Source organism: Melopsittacus undulatus, chromosome 7, assembly GCF_012275295.1.
Source record: "Melopsittacus undulatus isolate bMelUnd1 chromosome 7, bMelUnd1.mat.Z, whole genome shotgun sequence".
NCBI classification, from domain to species: Eukaryota; Metazoa; Chordata; class Aves; order Psittaciformes; family Psittaculidae; genus Melopsittacus; species Melopsittacus undulatus.
Window position 1 is genome coordinate 63,320,885 of NC_047533.1, and position 18,584 is coordinate 63,339,468.

The 18,584-nt window shown below is 36.0% G+C and overlaps 1 protein-coding gene across 1 annotated transcript in view; it reads right to left on the reverse strand.

Annotated features, from left to right (window-relative positions):
• Nucleotides 1–18,584, reverse strand: part of HHIP (hedgehog interacting protein) — a 73,666-nt gene that overhangs the window by 15,577 nt on the left and 39,505 nt on the right. Inside the window, exons 5-10 of the mRNA XM_005154835.3 lie at nt 6,554–6,705; nt 5,936–6,109; nt 4,386–4,529; nt 3,378–3,499; nt 842–965; nt 42–172 (exon numbers count right to left, since the gene is read on the reverse strand). Coding sequence (XP_005154892.2) covers nt 42–172; nt 842–965; nt 3,378–3,499; nt 4,386–4,529; nt 5,936–6,109; nt 6,554–6,705 — 847 coding nt within the window. The remainder of the gene's footprint in view (nt 1–41; nt 173–841; nt 966–3,377; nt 3,500–4,385; nt 4,530–5,935; nt 6,110–6,553; nt 6,706–18,584) is intronic.

Consider the following 18,584-nt stretch of genomic DNA (forward strand, 5'->3'; position numbering starts at 1 on the left):
TAAAGCTTATGATTTAACAACATTTTTTATTATTTATTTACCTGATTCATCTTCACCAAATCCCAAGACAGGGCCTGAAAAGAAACCTCTACATGAACCAGTGTTGCCAAGACAGAGGGGTTTCTCTTGCCACTGTTTGGTTGCCGGACTCTGTTGCAGTGTTAAAAAATTTCTATATTCCAAAACACATAAAGCATACTGTTATATTACATTTTGAATAGAGAGTTTTCAAGGTCTAGATAAAAAAGTAAATACTTGCTGCAAGTAGCTCCATAGATATGTCTGTGCAGTTCATCAACTTATGATTTCCTGCCTGTTGTTTTTCAGATGCTTAAAAAGCACAGCATTTCCCTTCCTGTCACTCAAACATTGCAAACTTGTGTTCAAGCAACCCTATATAGCCATTTGTGAGTACTGAGCTATTTGGCATGGGAAAACTATGCCCATTCACTTTGCTCCATCAGTGATGTTTCCATAACATCCAAAAGTTTTCAGTGTCTTAACAGTTAGACCTGTTTGGGAAACTGTTCCACAATTAACATTTATTCCCATCACAATGTAAATGATGCATCTAAGTGTTTCTAGAACTAAAATCTTAAGAGTGCTGTGATGTGTCTTTGTCTGTTTTTCCAAGGATCAGATACGTTACCTATGCCACCATTAATTAGGATACTGTACTATTTTATTTCCAAATCTAGACTTTAATCTGTACTGTCATATCACTAAACAGGCAAAGTGACACAGTATACAAAGACTGTTGGTGTTCCTTTATACAGGAAGCTCAATAACTAAATATACTTTATGCGTATTTTTGTTTAAAAGTGAGTTATAAGAAACCTACCCATTGCGGTCTCCAAATACATAACTTCCATAGAGTCTTTCAGACTGGCAGCCTCGATAGACAAATCCACCAACCAAAGATCCACTGCTGAATGGTTTGAATTCTAAAAGTGAAGGCTCACTTTCTAAAAAGGAACTACCATAGCATTAGTTCATATGCAGAATCATATTTTGACTCACATCTATGAACATGTTATTACTTCAAAAAACCCGATTAATTCCATTTAAATGTTCTTCAAAATTCAACGTGTTTTGCTGCAAATGAAACATGAAAAAAAATCAGAGAATTACAACAAAGGCTGTTTGTGAAACAATCGGTTAGGAATATAGATAGGAGAGGCTGTAATTACTTTCTTCCGTGTGCACAGGCTGGGGGAATAAAACTGAGGATTAGGTCGGACTTTCATTGAAGTTGATGTAATTACTACTGTTAACTTTAAGTTTTAACTGTTAACTTTATATGTCAATATAGTCAGCATAACGGATCTCCTGAACTTCAGGAATACAATTAAACCCCCTTCACTGTAAAGTCCTTCTAATATCTAAGAGCAGAAAAACAGTGACTTTCAGCACAATTTGTTTTCAAAGCCCTTTCAGTGGTTTGAAAAACTCTTTCAAAATCAGTTCCAAACATGGTATGTGTTTTGCATCCCATAAAACACTAGTATCACTGGCCATAGCTTCTCATGGTAATCTATAACCATGAAGAGAAGGCTGCATGGAGACCTCATAGCAGCCTTCCAGTATCTGAAGGGGGCCTGTAAGGATGCTGGGGATGGTCTATTCATTAGGGACTGTAGTGATATGACAAGGGGTAACAGGGTAAAACTTGAACAGGGGAAGTTTAGATTGGATATAAGGAAGAAATTCTTCACTGTAAGGTGGTGAGGCACTGGAATGGGTTTCCCAGGGAAGTTGTGAATGCTCCATCCCTGGCAATGTTCAAGGCCAGGTTGGACAGAGCTTTGGGTAGCATGGTTTCGTGTGAGGTGTCCCTGCCCATGGCAGAGGGGGTGGAACTAGATGATCTTAAGGTCCTTTCCAGCCCTAACTATTCTAAGATTCTATGATTCTATTTTATGCTGCTGTTGTAGTTGCTAGTTCCTACACATTTTTTTCCTTTCCTTTTTCTTACAAAACTTCAAAGTTTAGTCATACCAAATAATGTCTCCAAGGAATTTTCACTGGAAATTTTCCTATTCATGCAATCAAATATTGTTTAGGGCAAAAGTAGGCTCAACTTGACATGCTAACTGCATAATTTTAAGTTAAAGCCACAACCAATAGACCTTTTTGTTTTATAGGAACTTCTTTTAGTTGGAGGTCTCTCTGCAAGTCTTTGATAGATTAATTTCTCTGATTATTCTACAAGAGTAAGGCTGAAATTTTATGTGGGAGAAAAGGATGATGAGTTCTTTCTATTGAAGCAATTGACCCAGAGCCTAGTATTAATACTGGCAAGCTGTTTTGGATAGACAGAATATTGCTTAGTTTACTCTGCAATAAAGATTCTGTCAAAATTCCATTGGAGCAGTGGTTTACCAAATATTACTGTTTGGTTTGGCTTTTATAAAATGAACACAGAAAATACATGCAACAACTAAAGTAGAACAATTGCATTACGCTATTGTGTACTATCATGCTAGCCAGCACAACTGCTTTGCTTTTAAGTAAAGTACAGGTGGGAGGACTAGGGATGTGAATGAACCCAGAAAATGCTACACTTCAGGAGATAGACCAGTTGTTGATGCCTTTACACACCTTTGGCACCTATCGCCTTTTACCACCATAAACTTACAAGCTGCTAAACAGTCAACCAAGGTAGATGATAGCTCAGAGTAACTGTCACGGATTGCCTGAGCAAGCGATCTTAGCGAGTATCAGAGTTAAACGTTAAACTAAAATTGTGACCGACGGTCATATCGAGTCAGAGAGAGCATGCAACACTTTAAAATTTTAAGTCCCTAATTGAGTATGTTTATCTTTTTGCAATCTAATCTAAACGAGTCATTCATTACGAAGTAGCAGCATCATGCATTTTTCCAAGGTTGTAAGTTTTAAACAGAGCTCAATCATTTCCCTGTTTGGTTATGATCTGTTGCTGTCTAGCTCACTTTTTCCCTTATAGGAAGTGCACTACATGAGGTTTCCATTCTGTATCTTAAAAGGTTATTTGCGAATGGCTGAGAACACATTTTCATCAATTCCTGATATTCCAAAATCTTCTTTATGAGCCATCATAGGAAGCAACAGTGAGATGTTTGACAGACTATCAACTGACATATTTCTGAAGTCTTATTGACATTTTATTCTATACCGACAAGGAAAATTTGAGTCATTTAGATTTTGTTTTGTCCTACATTGTTAACTGGTTGTACCATACTTTTCATAAGTTTTTTTACGTTACCTATCCTGTCTATGCTGGAAGCTACCTATCCTGGATATACAGTCCTGTATCAGTTTTCTTCTGATTTTTATTTATGATTCCATGGGCATAGAAACAGTCTCTTCCCAGCTTTATCCTGGATGGAACTTACCATAGTCTTTACCCTTTATTATTTGTAAGATTCTTGCTGAAGATCTGTTCTTCCCATTTGAATCTGAGCAAAGTATTGTTAAATTGATGTTTACATCTGTTGGGTGGCGGTCCACAGCACATCTGTAAAACAAAAAAAATAGGAAAATCCATGAAACAGTTGAGTTTATAACGTATAATTCCCTATCAATAGTATGACATCACATTTTGAAGGATTATTGTTTCTTTGTGATGCTTTCTTACTTGAGGGACCTAATTCATACTGAGCCAAAACATCTGAGAACTGCATCAGATTTGTATAGGAGAGATAACATACTTTTCCCATCCCTGCACCATTTTTTATGTAATGTGAAGTAAACCTGTTTTTTTCCTAGTGATAAAACATACTCTGCTGAATAGCACCTGAAATGAATAGTGCTTTAACGAAGCTAAATGAGCTGATTTACATGGTGTAGGAATTTTGGACTGTTAAAAAAGTCTGAGAATAAAACTGCTTATCTGAACAACTTGACTTTCTGAATTTTTTCAGACCATGACTTTAAATGTCACTTCAGTACTACCACCCACCTAATTTGCTGAATTATGTGTTGTTTAGTTAAAGCATTGTTCTCCTCCTTGTTATTGTTTAGATATCACCAGATGTTCTCATTTGTTTTCCACATGCCTTGTTTTCTCAATCAGGACTCCCTTCTCAGCTGTGTTTTACCAACTCTCTGCTTTTTCTTCTTTCATAGACGTAATAATTTTATTATATGTTTAAAACAAAAGTCCTGTGCTTTGTTTCCGTCACTTCCGTCTTGACTTTTAATAGTTGTGCACACTCCTCTCCTTCTCCTTTCCCAATGTACATTTGTTTCTAACCGTGATGCATGTGGGAAGGTGAAGGAGTGGAAGTTTTAAAAAGTTCACAAGAGCCTTTAGTATTAAAATTTTGTTACCCGTTCTATAGATTCCTGGTTGAAAACATTATCTGCTCCAGAGTAATTCAGTTTGACTGTGACTTACTTACCGGCCTGGATTGTGAAGTCCATGTGCAAAAATCTCAGGAGGTTGGTTTGTGCTATTAAAATGTGGGTTGCTCCGTGGTATGGAGTAAGGGACATTGCACAGGTCAGTATTTACATCGAGGCGCAATACAGAACCTGTAAAATCACTGAGAAAGTTGGAGGATAAAATAATTGTTTTTCTAAAAAGTGTTTTACTAATAGATGTAATCCATGCAATACTAGAGCGAACCAGCAAAATAAACCACTCACTTTGCTGAATAATCACATATAGATTGGTTTTAAGGTACATGTAAGTTCAAAGAGTAGTAGCAGAGCCTGTCAAAGATTCAGTGTGGCCAGTATGTTGTACTGTTAATGCCTAGAATGCCTCTGACCATGCTGTTGGGAAGCAATGTTGATAACAAGAGCAAATTTCCATACATTATTGTTGTTTTATGGCTTCAAATATAAGGCTATTAACTCTTCTACATTGTTTATCCTCTGGAGTGATTATGGGCATAATAACTATAAAGTTAGATAATGCTTTTTGCTAACACTTTGAATACTACTCTTGAATTCAATGATTTGTAGTCACAGTACAATCCAAAGATTAATTATACATGAATTAAAAAAAGCTACCAAACAGAAAAAACACAAACAAAAAAGCCACAACAAACAACAAGAAAGTAATGGTACTGGTTAAATGGAGATGTTGGTATTTGCTGTTACATGAAACAGGACAGAGTTAATAAGTTTTGCCTTATATTCATGATTGTAATGGAGGGAGAAGGATAGAAGACTGAAACTTAGAAGAGGAGTGTCAAAACTCTGTTTACAAGCATCAAAAGATGCTGTACTTAAATTGATTTTGTTCTTTTTCTTCATCATGAATATGTTTCAGTCTACCCTTGCTTTACATTAATTGAAAGTCAAGTATTAGAATTGCTCTCTGGTCTCGGTTTTAAGTACATTCTCACTGCAAAGGGCTGGAGTACCTGCTATTCTGCTGAGCCAAAAAGGCCTTTGAGCATAGCAACCCTTTTTAAGTCTGTAAAGGCCCAGTACTGCACTTTCTTCAAATTAAGGCAAATGTTGCAACTCTAACAGAGCACAATGAAACAGAGGGGAAAAGCAGGCTAAGCAAATTGTATAGGAAGAACCAAAGTAGGATTTCTTCATATGTTTTCTAGCCATTTTTGTGAGTGGTATGTTGTTATTAACTAGTATATCTGTAGGCACATTTTTAGAATGTTTTCTCAATAAATGTGTCTTGTTCATAGAATAATAATTTGGAAAAAAGAAGTCTAATTTGTGTTTAAATACAATTGCATCTAAATACTATAGATGCAATTAGATGGGTTGATAGCACACAACTACAAGGAAATGTATTTAAGCAGTAAGACTGTTCTGAAAATCAGTAGTTTACTAAACTCAGACACTGAAAATAGTATGATTATGTAGTAAAGGGAGTAGGATTTGCCCTGACAGCTGCTGATCACTCTTGATTCTGACCCCAAATAGTGTGCAAAACCTAAAGACAATATAGAAGTCTGTCTATTGGTAGTTTTTGTACCTTAAACCATCCATCTCTTCCATATCATCTAGAGTGATCATGCCATCTCCAAGAAAAATGTATAGGAAACCATCTGGGCCAAACAGAAGCTGTCCTCCTAGGTGTTTTCGATGTAATTCTGCTACTTCTAAAAACACTCTTGCCGTTCTCATATCAACTTGGTGTGGATTTTTCCTGCAATAGAAAGATTATCAAAGTTATTATAGTTTACTATGACTGTTCTTCCTAAAACTAAGCTCAAGTCATTCAAATTATACTTTAAGATGTGGATGTTGTAACTTGGTGAGAAAAATGTCAAATAATTATTTCTGAGAATTTTCATTTTTCCATCATTCACAGAAGAATATTTTGCTGCCTATACACAAGAAGTAGGAATAACTATAATTTAAAAATGGCAGAATAACAACATCAACAAGATCTTAAAAAGAATAAACAAACTTGTGTACATACTGGCATTCCAAAGCTACTGTTTGAAATAAAAGCAGCAATAATTTTTCTGCGAGTGTGCAAGTATATACACATTGTAAATCTGATAATTTATTTTAACAATGGCAAATACTAAAATGAAAAGGCTGCTAAGAAACACAAAACTACTGAATTTTAGACTACTAGTGATACCTGGATACTGTGTATTCTACGACCCTGAGGATGTGGTCATGAGGTCCAATAGCCCACCGTTCTTGGTTGGTGGTATAAGACACATACAGCTTTCCATTTTTCTTGTAATTGGGATGGAATGCAAGGCTTAACAGTCCTCTTTCATCTCCTCCCTGCAGTCAAATGAAAAACACAAAGAATTGTGAAGTTAATTATGTTCTTTATTGTGTTTCAGCTGGAACCCAAAAAAAAAGTTTCTTTCTTGTGGATAATCTTTGCCCAAACTCTTTCATTTCTTTCCTGACTACTGCACAAAAAGGATTATAAAACATTTCACTTTGGGGAAGTCTTTAAGAGTTAGAACAAGACAATTGTCTTATGTAGTTATCTATGCACAAGTCTCTTATGCCACTTTTGTGGAGTGATTTGTGTATGTAATCTTTGGGAAGCCATGAAGACAAGTTTAAGTGCTGCAAAGGATTCTTTGCCGGGTTACTAGGTTGCTTGTAATTCGTAAAAGACAAATAAAAAGGTCTATAATCAGCAGTCACTTCTAATCCAAGTATCCAAAACCTAAAACACAGTGCTGGCTGCCAACTCCCACTGTCTTGGCAATATGTTTAGAAAACAGTTAAATTGCTTGTGTAATATGTAAACCTTTGTTTTACCCTGGAGGCAGCAACATCAGTTGTCACAACTATGGTGGTCTGTTCATCATAGCTAGTATACTGTAGGTAATAAGCAGCCTTGGTCTCTGTGCAGAGAAACCAAAGTTTTACATGTGGTCCTTCAATGGAAAGGTTTTTGTTATTTTTTAAAACAAAAATAGAAAAATCTCCAAACAACTTTCTTTTGTTATTATGTTTGCCACAAAGATTAGTACAGTTATATGTTAAGCATCAAATCCATGTAATGTACTGTGACAATGCAAATACCCCACGTACTGAAATAGAAGGCAATTTTCTCTTTGGCATCTAAAAATGTATGTAATATTACTATGCCTAAAATTGTATTTGTATAAATGAAGAATAAAACTTTGATTCATTTGATGCTCTTGAGGTAGTACAGGGGAGAGAAGCTGAGGCACAGAAATAAACAGAGTACATAGTTAGCAATTCAAATTAAATTTATAAATGTGATTATTCGCAAGTGATAGTTGTTTTGGAGTTTAACTCAGGGGTTGCCAGTCTTTCAGAACTAGCGACTCTTGCAGATTCAAGTGCTTCAGCTCTGCACACATAAGGAGACAGCATTTTGCAACTCTAACCACACCCATGATAACCATTTATGAAATTTTAAATTATAAGAGAGAATGAAGCTTTTAAAATGTATTTGCAATTCCAAGTGATGGATGGGCCCGTCTTCCTGTTGAAAGACATCCCACAAAAGGCCTATTTGGGAAAGTGCACAGTTTGTCTTAATACAACATGATTGCCATATTTCCTTTTTAATCACAACCACCAAAGAGAAACCTGAGTCAGAAATGGAGATGTAAATAGGTCAAGAGATTTCCATACAAAGATATTTGTACAATGAAATCTGGATCCTGCTCATTTAGAGGCAGCCAAAATTTGCTAGTTTGTTTGCTAGAAAAATTTAGTTTCAGGAGGTTATCAGAGAGGTTAGTTTTGAAAGTCTAGTTTGAGCTGCCAAATCAGTTGCAGTCATCATGGATGAAGGGACTGGTAATCTCGCTCTTTCTCTTTTACGAGCCAAAAATAATTCTGCAGCTGAGTCTGAACTGATTGTAGATATTATTGTATGAGTTTCTAAGAGTTTTGACCAAGTTGCTCTGATAAAGTCTGAAGCAAAGGGAGGCAGATTAGTTGCTTTGGGAAAAGTAAGGCATATTACAAAGATTCCTGATGAATGATTCTATCTGTTGTGCCCAGACAAAGACAGTCCTATTGCTTCTCCTGAGAGATGAGTTCAACTCATTTAAGGTCCCAGGAATGTCTATGAGTCACTCTAGGCCTGCCATTCAAGGTGAGTTATTGAAAGTATTAGGGAGAAAAGATCTTTCTGTTACGAAGCTGAAGATTTTATTTAGCGCTTGATGTCATGGGAGCAGTCTCAGTGTGAAAGTGAAGTTGTTGAAAGCATAAACAGGTGAAAATTAAATTAAGAGCTTTTAATGAAGTACACATGAAGCAAGAATTTGATGAATGAAACATGGGACCTGCAAGGTAGTAAGTATGACAAGTTGTATTCATAGGATCAGGCCATTATTTCTACTAATTGCTGTCTTGCATGATTCCATTAGATTGCAATATATTACTTTCTTTGTTTGTGGAATGTATCTATTGCTTCCTGAAAAGTCAGGCTGCTTTCTGTTTTTCAAAGTAAGCCAGACACACTGTGTTCTAAAATGTCTATTTACTCATGCATTTAATAAAAACTTTGGAAATACCCCTCTAACATATTGAAATCAGCGCAGCATCAAGCCATTAGCTGGCTTACAGTCAACTGGAAATCCAGCTGAATTTTTCCACAGTTATTTTCTCTTGTTTTGGAAAATAATTGTTCATGTGTACTTTCAGCTTTATCACTAACTGGCAAGCCTCTTGTTTCCAACTAGATCACTGCCATAACTTCCATAGCTTTTGAAATTATCTCTATGGTGCCAGAAAGTATATAGTTTTCTGTACTGTTGTCTCATATGGTGTGGGGTAAATTGAGAGCTATCCAACAAAAACCCTTACAAACATTAATTTTGGTACTGTCAAGCTGAATAATTATGTGCCTAATCTCAAAATTTCCCATTTTCCATATAGAATGACCCTCACTTTCTTTTTTGTTAATCAACAGACTTTTGATGTCTGCTGTGAAACCAGCATCCCAGGCTTTATAATGTCTTGTAGATACTATGTGTCATATATCTGCATCTTTTTCTTGCCACCTTAATAATTTATTGACATCCTTTACATCATTTTCTTCTTAAGTTTCCCTTGAAGATTAGACCGGCACCAGCAGCCTATAGATGACATAGTAGCTTGTGTTCTGCACTATTTAATGGAATAACCATTGACACTTGTCAGTTGAATAAAGATGAGCAAGAAGAATGAGACAAATCTTTGCATTCCATTGGGATGGTTGGTGGAAATGATTATTAATAATCTAAATATACTCTGGTCTGGGGCCAATATGAAGTCTCTGTCATAACTAAACCTGTAAGCTCACACTTCCTATGTCTGCCTATGCAGCTCCTTAGGTGAACACTCTTCTACTCATAGTAATTGCAAGTTTTACATTTTTTTCAAAACTGCTTTTCCTTGGGCCAGATTATAAGCTTCAGCTATGGAGTTCAGTGAAAATCATTCCTTTAAAAACAGTTTAATCTAGTTTAGGACCACAAGCATGAAAATAATTTGATCAGAATTATATTAAGTATAAAGCCAGGTAAAGATTAATTGTATGCATTAAAGTGTTACTTTACTTTTAAATGGTTGGTTAGGTACATTATGTCAGTTCTGAAAGTACATTACACCAGTAAGTGTTTTCAACTGAAGTACATTTTTAACATTTCTTTTTTGTATTGTAATTTCTGTCATCATGTATTTACACCTGTGAAAATGTGAAATAACTGCATGACATGATCCCCTTTGTATTTTGACTAACATTAAGAGGAATAATTGTTGCAAGTGAATCCTGGATTTTTATAGAAAGGTGCCATTTTCACATAGGCATTCCTTAGAAGTGGGCTTATTTTCTAGCTATATGTTTCCAAATGCACTCTGGTATATCTCTGATGTCTGAATTTCTTGATTTATACACAAGTATTATATTATCAAGTTATGATACTTTTTCTATCATACAGAAATATATGCTGCAGTTATTTTTAAGGTATGCTGCCATTTCATCATGTCAATAGATGTACTTCTTCCTATAGTAAGTATAGAGAAATACATGGGAATGCATTAACTGGTATTGTTAACTGTTTCATTTAAAATAGATTATATTGTAAGCATGACCCTTAATTGTATAACCTTAATAACAATTGAATTTAGCAAGCAAAACCAGACATGACTGTTTATTTTCATTACTGCGTGGCTTAATAATAATATAGGTAGCAGATTCTGAGTTTTCCTTTAAAATTGATTTTGCAATTCACTCACTTATGTAAAAGAGTGGTATTTATACTTAACAGCTTTTTCATCTGGACAATCCCACTCTCATGTTGGAAATTAGTAGCAACCTTATTAAAAGAAGCTGTGCTTAAAATATATATACTCAGTGGTCATTTCTGACTTAAAATATTAACTATCATGTAATGTCTTTGTATAATTTGTCTTCATCTATTATTACAGAGCAAATGCTGAGTAACTTGTTGAGGTAGTTATGATCCCCCTTAATTCAGTTTATTTCCTATGTAATAAATACCGTAACTAATATGCATTACCATGTATTTGATCTTAAGGAATTTTATTTGTAAAAAACATGGGGGAAGAGGTCATGGAACATCTAAAATCTCTTATCAGGCAGTACCATATGAACTCTTCAGAAAGGGATTTCTGATTAGGAGATCCCAAAAGAATCTGTGCTTATTTGAACCTTCCTTTATCGGATCTTACTGTCAGGCTGAAGATCAATGTCAGGTATTTTTCTCAGCGGGAACTGATTGCTTAATGGACATGTTTTGGAAATTTGGCCCCAGCACAGGATAGAAACTTGACTACAGCAGAAGTAGAAGCGAGCAAAAGGTCTGCTGCAAGGGCACACCTCAGCTTTTAAAGCTGCATCAACTGTTTTGAGAAACACAAGAGGGAGATGCTTCTGACAGGTAAAAGAGGATAACAAATACAGAAAGAAAACCAGAAACTGATTGGGCTGTAAGCATAGTATAGAAATAGAGCTTCTAGAGACCTCTTGGGTGTTGAGAACTCAAGTGCTTTGTTATCTGAACATCTGTGGGGCCTGAGGCCTCTGGAAAGGGAAGAATTTGTAACATAAGACATTTACCTTAGGGAAAAATAACTGCCCTGATGTCATGGCTCAGCATATTATACATACGAGACCATATCTCCAAAGCATTTCCTTTTTCCTGTGTGCTGCAAAACTTCATTTGTTTTCTTCATTTATAATGGGCTTTGCAGTTATCTAAAGAGGGGTGTTTTTTTTTACATTTTCAATATTTTTTACATACAATATTTTAACAAATGCACCATTTTAATACGTAATTTAAAAATAGTTTACATACAGAATGCTTTATAGTTAAATTTATACAGGAAAAATATTTGAGGGGCATACTCTTGGAATTTAAGCACAAATCCTACTGAAGTTACAGGTGGGTTTTGTTGTTAGGTGCAGGGCAGCATTTGACTGAAAACCACTGATGAACAAAGAGCACCCATCACCAGTTGTCTGTTCTGATGTTTGCAGTGATATTTAAATGCTCTTCTTTTTTTTTATAGAACTGAACTCACAATAAGGTAATAATGTGCTCAGTGGGTCCAAAAGTCAGACCTATTGAAAGATAGCAAGAAGGTGGTAAAAAAAGGGTAGTAAGAAGTCATAAGACCAGCTCTGCATGGATTTTGAATGGGGCTTCTCTGCACTTGGGAAAAAGTCAGAGCATCTATTCACAGGAATCATACACACATATTTCTTATGCAGCATAGTTTTCTAGTGAAAGAACTCTGAAATGGTCATAATTTGAATAGAAACAAATAGAAATGCTTTGAGAACAAAGGACAGCACTGGAACTTAAAGCCTAATTCTTTCTTTCTTCTTACTACTGTTGCAGCAAAGACAAATTTTGACATGGCGTTGACAAGTTTTTTCTTTTCCTTACCTTTATAGTCCTTTGAAGATACCAGTCACTAAATGCAGGACCTTTCACTTCTAGTCCTAGTCCTCTGTACTTATTTTTTAATTCCTCAACTCCAGATTTTGCTGTTCTGCTGGGCAAGTCTTTAGTTTAATCCAAATGACAATCCTCGTCCCCTGATAATACAATTCTTTCTTCCCGTCCTCCTAAAGAAAGTATATGAAACTTATAAATGCAGATACCAACCCAACATAAACCCACAGCTTGCCTCCATCACACTCTCCTAGTAAGACATGAATCCTGCTTTCACAACTCTCCCAATTATTGGCTAAAAGCAGCTAAAAGCCCTGAGACTGCCAAGAGCCAGCCAATAATTGAGAGGTTTTGGGCAGTGTGACATACGACTGCGAGTGTGCTTGCAAGGAGGTGGCCATGAGCCCATGTGAGGTCTGCATCTGGACTGAGAAATTTTATGTACTGCACTACTTTAGGAGAATTGGAATAACAGAAGACAGTGGAAATCAGTCCCGGAAGAGGGAGATTCAAATAAAGACCAGATGATTATTGCATTCAGTAAAACTGGCTCAAGAAGGTGTGAATTACACACTTTCCTGCACCACAGAGGCCTCTTGAGCTCTAAGCAGCATTTATCCTCTGGGAACACAGGTGGTGATTCCACCTCTGTCCCCAGCTGGATTTATTTTCAAGGAAGCTTTACATTCCACCAGCAATTCAGTGAGTGGTTCACCAGCGGAGGCCACTAAGGGAAGGTAAAAAATAAGCATGCTCCTTCTTATTTCCCTGGCATGCCTCCACATTCTGGTATGTAAGTACGTATGTATTTATTTATTTATCTGCTCTCCTATACTTTTTCTCTTCAGCATTCTTCCGCTATAGACTACCTTCCCCTGACAGCTTTTCAGCTGCGTTGGTTTGAGATCTATTGTGTTGTAGAATTTTGCCTTCTAGGAAAGCACGAAAACTTCCTTCAAGTGAATGAGAATGCAGTAAGTGTTAGGAAATTTACTGACCGTGGAAACCTTTCATTAATAGGAAGAATAGACCTGATGACCTTTGTATTTTTTCTTCTCCTTTCTGTTGCTTTTAAGCTTTACTCACCTTTCCATGCCACTTCTGTGATAAAGGCAAATTTTACAACTCTCTTTCAGTGGGCAGCCCAATAAAATTGGCTCAGATGATGCCCCAAAGAAAACAGACCACATTATATTAACATTCAGAAATACATGACATGATGACAAAAGACTAAAAATGCCTTTTTCAGTCATTCTTCAGTCATTCAGTCACTCTTCCAATAAAGAATGATTTTTTTTTTAAACTTAGACCCTATTTTAATGCTATCTAGCATTATTTTTCCATAAACACCCAAAACCCACAAATGAATATTACTAGTGATTTACTGTTCTACCAATGTCCTAACTTGACCGTGGTCATCTCAGACATCTACTCTGTTTTTCTCATGCTCTCATTCCTTAACTATGTATATAAAACTTATCTCAATTTTTCAGTAGCAAGTTTCTTAATGTTTTTCCTTTTTGGTTAAAATACAGATCTAATGGCAGAGAGTTGTCAAAAGAGTTATGAATTATAACTCAATATATAAGTTGCTTTTCTATGGCATGACTTTTCAGCCAATCACTGCTGCTTTTGTCATTGCTAAAGACAAAAATATGCTATGGAAAAATAAAAATCTTTCTATGGTGCAAAGATTTTCCTGGGCTGCTAAATCAAGACTTTTCATACATGTCCACAAAAGAGTCTACAGCACTTTAAAATGAGCTGTAAGATGGTTTTTTTTTGTGGTGAGGGAGGGAAAAAAAAGAGGATGTATGGCGACACATACCAAATTTGACAGTGCTTATGTAAAATGAACCAACCTACAACAAATTCTGTACTCCAATAATCGAAAACAAATTCATGCTGTTTTACCGTGACCACTTTATATGGAAATTTAGGGATATAATTCAGAACAGAATAGCAGTAATTATCATACTCTTTACATTAAATTAAAACCAGAAATGTTGATCTGTCTAATTGTAGGCATTAAAAAATAACTAGTTTCAAAAAAGAGATGGAAATGGAAAGATGCCCTGATGACATTACTCTGTCTTACAAACAATTCTGCCTTTCTCCTTTGGCTCTCACTAGTGAACTGCTGTCTATTAAAGCAGATACTTGTTTTTTTCTGGTTGCAAGGAGAATGTTAACATTCACATGAACTGTGTATTTAAATACTATGGGGTGGGGGGAGAAATCAGCAAACCTTAACCAGCTTGAAGGAAAAAAGCTACAGATTTCCTCTTAGATTGGTCCTCATGTCTTTACTGTTGTTTATGTGCTAATGGGTAATCAGTCATATTTGCAACATAACCTTCATTAAACTGTGGGCTTTATGAGCTTGCCTCTGTCACTGTTTTAAGAGTGAGTTCAGTGGCTTATCAAAATGATGCTAATCTTCACTGTAAAACATAAAGGGACTCCATAGAAGGTTATTTCTTTATCAGATTTCTGGCTTTAGTCATTAAAAAGTACTCTGAAAGTACTTAGCAAAGGTTCTAAAGTTTTTTTTCTGCAAGATATTTCAAATTGTCCTTTCTTCTTACTTTAAGAAACAGGAAAATCATATTATGTGAATAGTTTTTGTTAGAGGAGTAGGACACAATTTGAAGGATAGAAGTTCATGTGACGCAAAAACACAAGACAGAGATAGGAAGTGTATGAAAGGTTAACTGTTATTGATGCTTATATTCCACCTATCATCTTGTCTGGGATTCTCTCCTGAAGGCAGAGCCACCATGTAGAGTGTGAGGCTTGCCAGCAGGCACAGAAAGATGGGACCACGTCACCATTTTTCAGTTGCCAAAGAATGTGTGTGCAAATTCTAAAGATAAAGTAAATGCTATTCTGTTCCCTAATATCTGAAGAACTTTCAGACTCTAAAATCTGGATGCATGGAGAGGCATATTTCAGCCTATATTTAGCATAAGCATTTGGCATAGTTTTGATAATGATGTGTCATATCTTTAAAGCAAATGCTGGTTGCATATGGGGCTGGATTTTTCAGTAGATGATTATGCTAAATGTAATAATAGCCAAAGTCAGAATTTGTGTTCTTAGAAGCTCTGTAAGTGTTCTTCAACATTTTACCAGTAGACATACAACAGGTCTACTCGATGAAGGCTAGACAACTATGTCATGTCAATTTACTCCAATATTGAAATTGTTTCTACCTATGTTCTTTGTCCATTCAGTTGTTCCAAAAAGTAGAGTCTTGTCTTACTGACACAAATACAAACAGAAAATCGATTTAGAGGTCCAACTACTGAGTTTTAAACTTCCACATGTCAGCATGAGCATTGGGAGCATATTTGTTATCCAAAATCAAAGTGTTTGAAATATAAGGATTGTACTTGTTGGAGCCCTGATACAAAGGTAGCGAGAAAAAAACAACGGAAAAAGCTATACTGGCATTTTTTTGTCCACAAAATCTGTGCATGTCTGTCATGTTTGTACCTGGGTCAGAAATACATTTAAGCACTGCAACCTCACATTTCTGAAAAAGCACTGAATGGGAGCCAGGAAAAGTGTTTGAATTCTCTGATACTGCCCAAGCTTTTTTTCTCACTGATACTTTACCAGTTCCATCAACCTCGAGCTGTGTAGCCAGAGGGCAGAAAGGCTGGTGTGCAGTTTACCTGCACTGCTGCAGGTAAGCAACAGCTTTGATTTCAAATATGGACTCAAGTAATCAAATAATTTGGGTTCTTTCAGTAAGTCTTTGAAAATATACATAACTTGCCAGCTACCTGAAAACAAGGGGTAAATGGATCCAGAGGAATACATTTTTTTCCACAAGACACTTTGCAAACACCAGAGGAAGCTAAAATAATCAAGCATTTTTGTGGATCACTCATATAGATCTCATTTTTACCTCCCAACTGGAATAGTGAAAAAATATTAATAATTTGAAGAGAGACATGAATATTTTTTATGAAATGTGCCAAGTGGAAAAACCAGGGTGGTGGAGGATATACGGTTTGCTCTTCATGACTAGAATCTGTATATAAGAGGAGAATGATGGCAATCCACAGCCGTGTTGACAATTCAGACATACAGGAAATACCCTTGTAGGAAACTAATACCATCTGGGTTTGGCCCAAGATGTGTGAATGAGAAATATGTTTCTTGTTGAGAATGCAAAGATAGTTTTGGACATTGCAAAGAAGGAATGTGTTAAGCATGCACAGTTATAAAAATGAAATAGGGTGAGGCATTGCATGCATATGGAATAATTAGAGGAATATGTTTGTGTGCGTCAATAGCTGATGCAGACAGAGCTCCAGAATTCATTTGTCGTAAGACAACCAGTAAATCACTACGAAAAACTTGTTCAATATAAATAGCCAGGAGCTTTCTGAATAAAGACAGTACTTGAAAATGATGATTTGTGTAAACCACCGCGTTCCCTGGGAGGTTTGCTTGGGACCCATGTTGTATTTTTGGGAAAAAGTAAAATAGTTTTGAAATTGTTGCAACGTCCATTTCCAATATTTGTAAAACTCGGAATTTTGATTATTTCACTGAGTTGTTTTTAGTTTAGGAATTAATTTTAGTTAAAAGAATGTCAACACTGAAATGGAATATTTCATTTGGCCCTTCCTGAGAACCTCTCAGTCCACACTTGGTGAGAGTATGTTTTCAGAATCTCAGAATATTCTCACTCCTCTCTATCCTGTTCTTGCATTAACTGTCTGAGATTTTAGTGTCTATTCTTGGCATAAGAAGGCTCTCTGGTTTCTAATGAAGCCATTGCCAGCATTCTGAGGTTCCTGAGACTAGCTGCCTGCGGGATGGATTTTTGCCTCTCCCTTGACACCCTCATCTACTTGTGAAAGCCCCAGCAGTACTGATTTTCCTGTTATTTGTGAGGCTAATGAATGCCTTGCATAGACAGGAAAAAGTTTGAGGTTCTCTTTTTGGTGCACATTTGACTTCTCAAGATGAGCTTTTAGTACTATCGTCCCTTCTCTAAGTCCAGGCTCTAAATGCTCTTTTTGAAGAACATTACTGAGAAGATAAAAGGTTTGCTGGTCTTTCATGTCTGTCAAGATCCTGGATTAACCCTTTTCCATGTTCAAAGACACTCATTATACAAATTAACTGTTCCTTAACTGAGCCACGCTCACACAATGACAATAAACTATCTATTATTATATCTTGGTCTTCATTTGTTTTTCAGCAGATTTTTGACATACCTGAACAGGATTATTTTTATCACTGCTAAACACTGCTGGAGACATTTATTTAACATGAATTAATTGTTTTAGTACTTACCTGGAAGGCACAATGCAAAAAAAAAGATGGAAAATTAAAGTGACCATTTTGATTCTTTTATTTTCCATTCTTTCATAGTATGCATTGAATCTGCATAGCACCTGAGGTTTTTTGATCAAAGTCTATTGAATCAAATATTATTAATGCAGTGATAGCACACCATTGAGTATCTTTGATTGATGGATTACAGTCAGGTTGACATGGGCTATCTATGAACAGCAGCCCATTGCAGAGCCCATTGCAACTGCAAGTTTGAGCAGATCATCAGAGTTGAGTTCTGTGCTTGCCAGCTAATAGACCATGAATATATGATTTGATGGTAAATCCATTCCTTGTTCTTTGAAAACTAATTATTAGTACCTGTTTCAGCTTCATTACGGAATTATATTAGTTCACCCTTTGCTAGGCTGTACACAAAAAGCACAGCTTTCATTTACATCTACTGTGGAACATGCACAGCTGCCTTTCAGGTGAGAATTTACAACTGTGAAAGGCTAAAATGTTCCAAGCTGTTTGTACACTTATGTGTTATGCATGTACTCACTACACAGACATGTAAACATGCACATGCATCCAGCATTTATGGAAACACAGATTTCCTTGTTCTTGGACTTTAAATTCTCATCAAATTTAATTCTTTTTTGTAGTCCCCAAAGTGGAACATGAGAAGTTATAAACAGTGCACATATGCTTGATTTGCATATCTAAAGGTTTAAATAAATGATGTTTGAACTACGTAGGTGAATTTATTTCATAGTATAAAGTAAGTTAATATTGCTATGCCTACAATGTTCAATCGTAATGTTGGGGAAAAAGGGGTTTGAAAAATGTGCATTTCATGTATGTGCTGTGTTTTTTAAAGAACTCATTAAATTATGGTTGTACTACGTATTTTAAATATTGACATTTCTGAGTGGAGTTTAATTTTTATTC